Source organism: Symphodus melops, assembly GCF_947650265.1.
Source record: "Symphodus melops genome assembly, chromosome: 8".
In the NCBI taxonomy this organism is placed as follows: Eukaryota; Metazoa; Chordata; class Actinopteri; order Labriformes; family Labridae; genus Symphodus; species Symphodus melops.
In genome coordinates, this window is record NC_136698.1 from 28,473,047 (window position 1) to 28,483,573 (window position 10,527).

Below are 10,527 nucleotides of genomic sequence, written 5' to 3' on the forward strand. Positions count from 1 at the left end.
ATGAATGGATGAGTTAATACTGATGGACTCTTTACTCTGCAGCAGCCTCTACCATCAGTGTGTGAGTGTGTATGAATGGATGAGTTAATACTGATGGACTCTTTACTCTGCAGCAGCCTCTACCATCAGTGTGTGAATGTGTATGAATGGATGAGTTAATACTGATGGACTCTGCAGCAGCCTCTACCATCAGTGTGTGAATGGAGGAGTTAACACTGATGGACTCTGCAGCAGCCTCTACCATCAGTGTGTGAGTGGAGGAGTTAACACTGATGGATGTTCAGGAGTCTGTTCAGTAAGTTCTTTGGGTTTACGTGTTGGAACAGAGTTATAAGCTCATAAACATGCGTGCGTGCTCATTGGTCAAAATAATCCTCCATTGCTTCAATGAACTCAGAGAACAGTCTGTGAATAAGCTTTTATATTATAACTTTAAATGTTGTTATGCTTTATAAATAAAGAGGCATGACAAACAATCTCATTTTGTTCAGCTGCATCTGTCTCCCTTAAATTAGAACAATCTGAACTTTAGGATATAATTATAAACCATTTGAACGTAAAGACAACATGAACTCCATTCAGGGGTTTATTTAGGGAACAAACAGGTACAGCTGTATGGTACAAATGTTTAAAGGTTTCTGTCTATGGGGAAAACTTTTTTTTTACCATAATACTCCTAATAGAAGCACGCGCACCCAGTCCCTTTCACCAGCCTGATGGAGCTGTGCGCGTGCACTGATGAAGAGGCTCCTCTGCTCTGCGTCATTTAAAAGGAGGAGGTAAGCAGACAGACATAAACAAAGACCAGAAACAACATCTGTCCAAGAAAGACAGAGTAATGCTGCATGTGTACAGACACATGAAATCTGTGTGTTCATCCTAAACAGAGACAGACCTGAGCTCTTATCACAAGTGTTACGGTAAGTTACTTTACTTAACCTTCAGATGGGTTTAAGTGACATTTCAATTCATTACGGTAAGTTAACAGCATCTTTGATTATAAGTGTTTTGATTATTTTGTTCAATATCATGAAAATGAGTTGATCTAAAATGTAATAAACGGACTTCTTTAACTTCTTATCCAGCTGGAAAAATCTAAACTTCCAATGCAAAGAGAGAGAGAAGAAAGCACGCAGGCTTGTTGTGCAGGTCTGACACAGAGCAGAGAGATCCTGCCCACAGGAGGATGCACACACACACACACACACACACACACACACACACACACACACTCACACTCACTCTGTTACTTCTGCAGACCCGGAGATGACATCTCCAGTCACCAAAGCTATGATCGAGTCGTACGCGCTCATGGTGATGGTCATGGGCACGTTCTTCCTCTATTTCTGCGGGATGGTTTGGGCTTTTTGCAACCCGAAGCTGAGCGGAGCAGAGGAGGAGTGTGGGGCAGCGGAACCGGGGGACGACAGCATCTGGGTCTGCTCCCCGAATCCGGAGCGTGGTCTCAGGTGCTCCTGCACGCACCTCCCGGCCCCGCCTTTCACCGCGGAGGGACTCGCGCACAACACGTATGTGATGAACATGTGGACCGACACTGACAGCCTGCTGCTGCGTGACGGCACCGCGCTCTCCCGCCCGGATCACGGAGTCATCAACCTGACTGGACACAGTCCACCGTGGGAGGCATGAGGTGAACAGTTGGTGACCCTCGCCATGCTCCGTGTCTGCACAAAGCTGCGCGTGCTTCATGAGTGTGAACAGGATGAACAGAGTCAGACAGAGAGGATGAAGGAGCTCAATATTCAGGCTGCTTGTTTGTTATGAGAGGAGACAATGATGAAGACTCTTCTAAAGCTTGAACTCGTTGTCTTCTCCTGCTGTCAATACATAACTGCTTGTTCATTTGAGGCTGCACATGTTTCAGATGAGAACATAAACCTTAACTCGTGTTATTTAGTGTGATGATGTTGTGATGCAGGTTCAGCAGCAGGATGACTCTGCCCATGCACAGATTCTTCTTCCTTTAGCTTCCTTCTCACTTCACTTTCCAGTTGTAATCATTCCTGGTACAGAGCCGCTGATGTTTCCAGATCAATATCCATCTGCAAGGAGAACAGAAGTCCCAACATGAGCAGCCGATCATGATGATTCAAACGGACTTCATTGAGCAGTATTCCTCTTCCTTACTGTAGCTGCTCGTGTGTAGTTGTTCCCGAGCCCCGACGTTAAACTGTGGTACTTAGCTCGAGGGATTCAGGGATCTGCTTATAAAGCCAGAACTGCAGAACATACGCAGCTTTCATGAGTTCATTTGTACCAAAGTGTGGAAGTTTAAAATGAGTTGTACCCACCAGGGCGCTGGCTCCATTGTACGGGGTCAGGGTGAACGTGTTGGTGAACATTCTGATCTGAGATCATGAAAATAAAAGATGACATTTATTCAAGTTTTCTGATAATCGTTGGGGTTTTTTTTACTGCCAGAGTTGAACTCACGAGCCAAAAAAGGGGCATGAGCAGGGTCCAGAGGAATGCTGGGAAGGAGGGCAGGATCCGGTAGGTCAGATTAGTCATCACAAACCCGGGACAGATGACGGAGGAGTACAAACCCTGGAAAGCCCAACGAAGGGTCACGGGTGCATTAAAGGGACGGTTCAGAGTGATGCAGAGCACAGGGTCTGTGACAGCACACCTGTTTGTTGTAGTGTGTGTTCAGGGTCTGTGACAGCACACCTGTTTGTTGTAGTGTGTGTTCAGGGTCTGTGACAGCACACCTGTTTGTTGTAGTGTGTGTTCAGGGTCTGTGACAGCACACCTGTTTGTTGTAGTGTGTGTTCAGGGTCTGTGACAGCACACCTGTGTGTTGTAGTGTGTGTTCAGCGCCAGGCTGAGCATTTACAGGAGCTGTAAGGTTGGGTTCCTCCTCTGTGCTGAATGTCTTCTAAGTTAAAGGCGGAGCGGTGAGCGTTGCTGGAGGACGTCCAGATCAACTGGGAGGTCCGGCCGGCGTCACACAGAATTGGCTCCAACTCCCTGATCTGGACCAGAACACCACATGAAGAAAGTTAAAGGATGGACACAGAATGCAGCTCTGAGTCAAGAGAGGAAACTTGGAGGAGTTTTCTGCAAACACACATCAAGCAGAAAACTGTTCACTGTGACCTCAGCACTTCATCCTGTTAATTTTTAATGAGCTGCGTTGCTAAGTGACAGATCCAGTGTCACTTGTATTTATTACACCAAGGGCAAACAGCAGACTCTCTGCAGAGAACTGAAGGGAACCGTTCGGCTCCAAACTTTAAGACCAATCAGAAACAATCACTCACAAGTAGGAAGTGACCGAAGAGGTTGGTTGCAAACACTTCTTGCAGGCCGTCAGGGGTGACGCAGTCCTCCTGGGTCAGAATCCCCTCGCCGGTGGCAAACATGCTGATGATCTTGCTGACATCTGTAGGATGGAGGCGACATGGCAAAACCTCAAATATTAGCAAGTGTAGTTTTTGTATCCAGAAACATCTCATTAAAAAGCCACATCCACCTGGACACCAGGATACACATCTTATCTGTAGGCCTGCAAAAACAATGTGAAGTGTTGTACTGAGATGTATTTATAATTAAGATCATACTTTTTATTTAAAGACACTCAACCATTAAAATGTGTTTACTGCATTGGCAGATTTGTAGTCATTACCAGCTGCAACCTCGGGATTCAAAAAAGGAAGCAGAAAAGTGTAGAAGTTTAAAACCCCTGCAGTACCTGGAGTGTCCACTAGAGGCTGGCTGCAGTTCCTGGAGTGTCCACTAGAGGCTGTCTGCAGCAGCACAGGAAGTCACATACACACCCATTCAAACAGCCTGTTTTTACAGCAGACATGAACATGTTTACAGCCTGCTTCAAAAAACCAAATAGGTGTGATTAGCTCATGTCTCCATCCACACACACTGTACGGGGGAATGTTTTGATGACTCAGCAGTTTTAATTGGATGAAGGATCAGAGTTATTCACAATAAGGCGTGTAGCTGAGCTGATTGACAGGTGGGCGCCGTGTAACGGTTTGTCAGGAGGCTTCAAACCCGCCTCAGCTCTCAGCCTGTCGTTAGCTTGACTCAGAGTTAGTTAAATGTGGTTTATTTGAAATGTAATGAGATATTATGGACCAGAGATTAGACATGCAGTGTAAAATATTTAACAACAGAGACAGTAAAAGACAAATCGGAGTTTGAAAAGTCACTGATGCAGCTCAGAATGTAGGAGTTTCTGCAGAGACGCTGTCATGGCGTGGAGGCCTGAGACGCTGAACGTACCTGGAGAAGAGGCCTCTGAAGAAGGCTTGAACATCAAACTGGGGGTTTGGCATGATGCCTGCATTCAGGTAGAGGTAGTCCAGCTGGTTGTACCTGTGATCATCCAAAGTGCCTTGTGTTTAGCTGTGTTACACGCTGCACACACAGAGTCTAACATCACCTCATCTTTGTGCAGCTGTGCGTCTCTCACCTCACTTTGACTTCCTGTGCAGCGTTTAAAACAGATGTGATGCTGCTGGTGTCCATCTGCAGGAGGGCGACCTGCGCTGTAGGGTGAGAGGTCAGGAGGGCGGAGCGAGCTGCCTGAGCCCTTCGCATGTTTCTGCACGCCAAACACAGCTGGAGCCCCTCTGTGTCCTCTGAAAGGAGACGCTCGCACAGCGATAGGCCAATACCGCTGCAGCGCCATGCAACACAGACTGTCACTCATAAGGTGTCAATAATGCACTTCTATGTACGGAGCAGTCTGTCACTCTGCCCCCTAGTGTTTAAAATGAGTACTGCAGTCTAAACTCTAATCATCACAGAGAGCTGTCTCCCCCCCTCCTCTCTCACAGGTCACCATGTGGTGGACACTGTAGCTTCAGTGTTTAGCCAGCTCTGCATGTGGTGGACACTGTAGCTTCAGCGTTTAGCCAGCTCTGCATGTAGAGACACTGTAGCTTCAGTGTTTAGCCAGCTCTGCATGCGGTGGACACTGTAGCTTCAGTGTTTAGCCAGCTCTGCATGTGGTGGACACTGTAGCTTCAGTGTTTAGCCAGCTCTGCATGTGGTGGACACTGTAGCTTCAGTGTTTAGCCAGCTCTGCATGTGGTGGACACTGTAGCTTCAGTGTATAGCCAGCTCTGCATGTGGTGGACACTGTAGCTTCAGTGTTCAGCCAGCTCTGCATGTGGTGGACACTGTAGCTTCAGTGTTTAGCCAGCTCTGCATGTGGTGGACACTGTAGCTTCAGTGTTTAGCCAGCTCTGCATGTGGTGGACACTGTAGCTTCAGTGTTTAGCCAGCTCTGCATGTGGTGGACACTGTAGCTTCAGTGTTTAGCCAGCTCTGCATGTGGAGGACACTGTAGCTTCAGTGTTTAGCCAGCTCTGCATGTGGTGGACACTGTAGCTTCAGTGTTTAGCCAGCTCTGCATGTGGTGGACACTGTAGCTTCAGTGTTTAGCCAGCTCTGCATGTGGTGGACACTGTAGCTTCAGTGTTTAGCCAGTTCTGCATGTAGAGACACTGTAGCTTCAGTGTTTAGCCAGCTCTGCATGCGGTGGACACTGTAGCTTCAGTGTTTAGCCAGCTCTGCATGTGGTGGACACTGTAGCTTCAGTGTTTAGCCAGCTCTGCATGTGGTGGACACTGTAGCTTCAGTGTTTAGCCAGCTCTGCATGTGGTGGACACTGTAGCTTCAGTGTATAGCCAGCTCTGCATGTGGTGGACACTGTAGCTTCAGTGTTCAGCCAGCTTTGCATGTGGTGGACACTGTAGCTTCAATGTTCAGCCAGCTCTGCATGTGGTGGACACTGTAGCTTCAGTGTTTAGCCAGCTCTGCATGTGGTGGACACTGTAGCTTCAGTGTTTAGCCAGCTCTGCATGTGGTGGACACTGTAGCTTCAGTGTTTAGCCAGCTCTGCATGTGGTGGACACTGTAGCTTCAGTGTTTAGCCAGCTCTGCATGTGGTGGACACTGTAGCTTCAGTGTTTAGCCAGCTCTGCATGGGTCTGTAAAGCTTTCTGCGTTCTAACCTCTCTCCATGTTTCATCTCCAACATTGATCCTAGTTTGAGCAGCTTTCTGCTGCTGGAGCTTATTAGAAACATGCAGAGGCTTTTTAGCTCGGGTACAATCACTTCTATCTGAAGCAGTTCTCTGCATTCATTCTATTCAAGCATTCGTTGCACTTTGAACGATTGTGCAACTTTATCAGCGACCTGTGCTGCTCTGGTCTTTAGAGCAAAGTGGAAACGAGCCAGATGTGTTTTATTTGTCCACAAACTGAACATCTGTTACATGTGTTGAGTTTGAGGGTAATATCAGCAGTCATCCTCAGATTGGATTCACAAACATGCAGCTTTATGAACTGTGTTCAGAAAAGAGTTCTGTTACAGAAAGATGTAAATAAAGGAATCAGACGGATGATGCCTCGTCCATACAAACAATAATAAACAAGCTGGAAGTCAAATGACTCCCTGACATGTCTGTAAAGACACTTCTCTGAGTTCATGACATTTGAGATGCCAGACTTTAGTAACAGTTAAACAAAGTTAACACAGAAACAGAACATTTTACCTGTTTGCTCCCGTTATTAAAACCACCTTCTTCATGCTCTGTGCTCGACCCTGGAGAGTCACAGTTTATCTTCTGCTCCCTGATCTTCACAGCAACAAGTCCTGCCACTCCTCCATGCCAAATGTTCAGTTCCTGTGAGGTCACACCATCAACTCCACCTCTGTGTCCTGATTGGACAGCACAGCAGCCGTCAGCCAATAAGCTGGGGATACCAGTGGGCTCAGTTTAAGGACCGCCCACACAGTGCAGCCTGAGGAAGTACTGTAACATGTGTCCCGTCCTGCAGGATAAACAGCCTCTGTCTTCATCACTGACATGAAGAAGAAGTTAAAAGAAGCTGCAGCTTCACCATCATCTGTCTGTGTCTCACCTGTAGCTCTTCGATATGGACCCTGCAGCTCAGACAGGCGTGTCATTTATGTACAGGAGAAGAAGAACAACGGCCTGTGATAAGAGGAACCAGCTCGTAAACATGTTGGTACTGTTCAGACTTACACACAGAATAATGAAAGAGGAAACCAGCCAACTGCTGATGACTAGAAGCTGTCGTCCAATCATATTTGAATGTGAAGTCGTCCTGCAGTACACGTCCTCTTCCATCCTCCACAGCTGAGCTCCGATTCATCATATTTAAATTAATCTGCTTTTCTAACAAAAAGACAAAGTCAGCTTTTATTTTGAAAATGTTCTTTGTCTAAGGCGTAAGTACTCTAAGGGAGTACTTTACATGCTATGTGCTTTTATTTTGAAATAAAGTAATGAGCTTCTGTTTGATGGAAGGCTAGGACAGGAAGTTCAGCCCAGAAACAGGAAGTAGTTAGGGGTCCCAAAGTGAGGTCAAACAGCTGAAAGGAACGCCAACAAAGGTCAATGTGTGATGTCATCAGGCGGATATGACTATGGAGACACTGAGGACCACGATCTACAGAGAGACTGAAGGGACAAAATAAATACAGAGACACTGAGGACCACTATCTACAGAGAGACTGAAGGCACAAAATAAATACAGAGACACTGAGGACCACTATCTACAGAGAGACTGAAGGGACAAAATAAATACAGAGACACTGAGGACCACTATCTACAGAGAGACTGAAGGGACAAAATAAATACAGAGACACACTGAGGACCACTATCTACAGAGAGACTGAAGGGACAAAATAAATACAGAGACACTGAGGACCACTATCTACAGAGAGACTGAAGGGACAAAATAAATACAGAGACACACTGAGGACCACTATCTACAGAGACACTGAAGGGACAAAATAAATACAGAGACACTGAGGACCACTATCTACAGAGAGACTGAAGGGACAAAATAAATACAGAGACACACTGAGGACCACTATCTACAGAGAGACTGAAGGGACAAAATAAATACAGAGAAACTGAGGACCACTATCTACAGAGACACTGAAGGGACAGTTTTGTGTTTATGAATGAAGCCAGGTGAAGAGTAACTGTATCGGTTTGAATTTTAATCATCAAACAAACAAAGGAGCCCAAATACAACAACAACACATAAATATGAATACAGAGGAAGTCTAGCTAGTGGAAATACACAGTCATATACAGGAGGAGTAACCATGAGAGAAGTGCAGGGACAGGATGAGATGATGGTCTTCGGTCTGTGAGATGAAATGTGACGGCTCTTCTTCTACATTCAGTCCTGGAACAGGAAGCTTTTACACAACGTCTGATATAAAACACATGAAAAACTAGACCTGCGTACAAAAAGGAATGATATAAAACATTTTTAAAAAGTGCTTGAATATCACTTGCTACATTTATTTTGGGTTCTTTTTAACTTGAGAACCTTTAAACATGTGTTGGTGTTTTATACAACAGGAGAGATTCCTCTGACTGCTAGCTGTAAGCATGTTAAAGATCACACACACACCAAAAGGCTCCGGTAGTCCATCTTTGTCGTGTGTAAGTCCATGACCTGTTTGTGTGATCTTAAACCTGGATGGTGTCTGACTCACGGTCTGCTCTCGTCATGCTCCAGCTCTTCCAGGGAAGGAGCAGACGGGGAATCACTGTCTTTAACATTGGCCCAGCTTATGCATGCGTATCCAAGAGGGCTCTGTGTATTTCCTGGAAGGCGGGTCGTTCCTTGGCGTTCCTCCTCCAGCAGCTCAGCATGATCTTGTAGAGCGAGTCTGGACACAGCACAGGCTGAGGCAGGTAGATCTGAAGGAGAGGGAGCAAGCAGTGAAGCCGCTGATTTTTATATGTGTGTATCAAATGTTGTCAACCACCCTCACCTGTCTTTTCTGGTCCCTGAAGAACTCCCCCGTGTTCTCTATCACCTGCTCGTCAGTGAGCTGGGAGTAAGGCTGCTCCTTGCAGAAGTTCAGGATCTCCCACAGGGTGACCCCGAAGGCCCACACGTCGCTAGCTGTGGTGAACTTTCCCTGCAAAAGAGAACAGCTATAACTGGAGGCAGGAATGTTTGTAACTCCCAGACGGGCACACGAACACCCGGGAGGCTGAGCAGGGATCTTACCAGCAGGATGCTCTCCCATGACATCCAGCGTATAGGCAGCACCGCTCGCCCTTGAATACGGTAATAGTCCCCGCTGTAAAGGTTCCTGCTCATGCCAAAGTCCGCAATCTTTATCGTGAAGTTTTTGCCCACCAGGCAGTTCCTCGTGGCCAGGTCTCGATGCACGAAGTTCAGAGAGGAGAGGTACTTCATCCCTGATGCGATCTGAGCCGCCATGTAACACAGATTACTGAAGCTGGAAGAGGGAGCAGAGACAGTGTCATGTGGGGCGCCAGCAGACCGAGGCTATCCCCACGCTCTCCACTGTCCTATCTCTAATTATAGACATCCATTATCTCCACCGCTTTGTCCTGTAAGTGGTTGTGGGGGGCTGGAGCTGATCCCAGCTGTCACAGGACCAGGGGCACGCTGAACTGTTCACCAGCCAATCACAGGGCTGCATCATTTTATCTCTAGCATGTTACCCTGATCAGCAGCTAAGCTAACTAGCATGTGATTGGACTGTGGGAGGAAGCCCGAGAGAAGCCACGCCATGCACGGGGAGAACATACAGAGAGGCTGCTGACAGACGGGGATTCAAACCAGCAACCTCCTCACTGTCAGAGCTAACCACTGCAGCAGCATGCAGCCCTAAAGTAAACCTTTTATTTTATTCAACCTTTATTTCACCAGGAAGAAAGAAAGTGTCCTGGACACAACCTGAAAAAACATGCAGAAGGTCACGCCAAGGTCACGCACACCACTCACCTGACCGTGGGAGCGTCGCTGAGCAGAGCGAGCTGGCCCTCGGGTTCATGGCGGGACAGGAACTGGTTGAGATCTCCGTTCTCCATGTACTCTGTGATCATACACAGAGGGTCGCTGTAGATACACACGGCCAACAGCCGGATGATGTTTGGGTCCTTCAAACGGGACATGATCTTTATCTCTTTCAGGAAGTCATTCCTACCAAAATAAAAGCAGGAAAAACAAATCTGAAGTACTTTCTCATGCTTCTCTGTCTCAGGCTATAAATTCAGACTTTCTATAAGTGGACAATGTGAGGACACAGATCTGTTTGTGGACAAGTGCTGGCAATACCAAGCTTGTTGTTATTGAAGCTAGCGTTTTATTTGTATTCACATCTGTGTGTTTGTTGACATATTTATGTTTAATCACAAGGCAGCAACATCCTTCGTTTGACTCTTAAAAGGGACGATCGATTTCAAAGACACGAAACTATGAATCATACAGAAAATACTGAGTTATTAAGGTAACAGCCAAGCAGGGCTTTAAACAAACTGTTTCCATACAGGGGTCACCTCCTTTTAACAATTGGAAATATTGCATCAGCTTAAAGGTCACATATTACCCAGAATCCTCTGCTCCATGTTCCTCTAACATGTGTCTCTATCTGTCTCCAAACCCCCCAATGATGAGAAAAGTCCATCCTCTCCGTCTTCTGCCTGCTCCACTTATCAGAAAATGTGT

General features: G+C 46.6%; 2 protein-coding genes across 2 annotated transcripts in view; both read right to left on the reverse strand.

Annotated features, from left to right (window-relative positions):
• Positions 1–1,803: 1,803 nt before the first annotated feature.
• On the reverse strand, positions 1,804–6,638 carry hsd17b7 (hydroxysteroid (17-beta) dehydrogenase 7). The gene is given in 11 exon segments (XM_079350168.1): positions 1,804–2,063; positions 2,149–2,204; positions 2,207–2,240; positions 2,313–2,369; positions 2,455–2,568; positions 2,815–2,852; positions 2,855–2,996; positions 3,285–3,399; positions 4,264–4,356; positions 4,454–4,660; positions 6,546–6,638. Coding segments are annotated over 11 exon segments (936 nt in total). The 5' UTR covers positions 6,581–6,638; the 3' UTR covers positions 1,804–2,018.
• A 600-nt stretch (positions 6,639–7,238) lies between these two features.
• ddr2a (discoidin domain receptor tyrosine kinase 2a) overlaps positions 7,239–10,527 on the reverse strand; it is a 29,871-nt gene continuing 26,582 nt past the window's right edge. The window contains 4 exon segments of the mRNA XM_079351141.1: positions 7,239–8,741; positions 8,816–8,965; positions 9,058–9,292; positions 9,805–10,002. Coding sequence (XP_079207267.1) covers positions 8,610–8,741; positions 8,816–8,965; positions 9,058–9,292; positions 9,805–10,002 — 715 coding nt within the window. The 3' untranslated portion in view covers positions 7,239–8,609.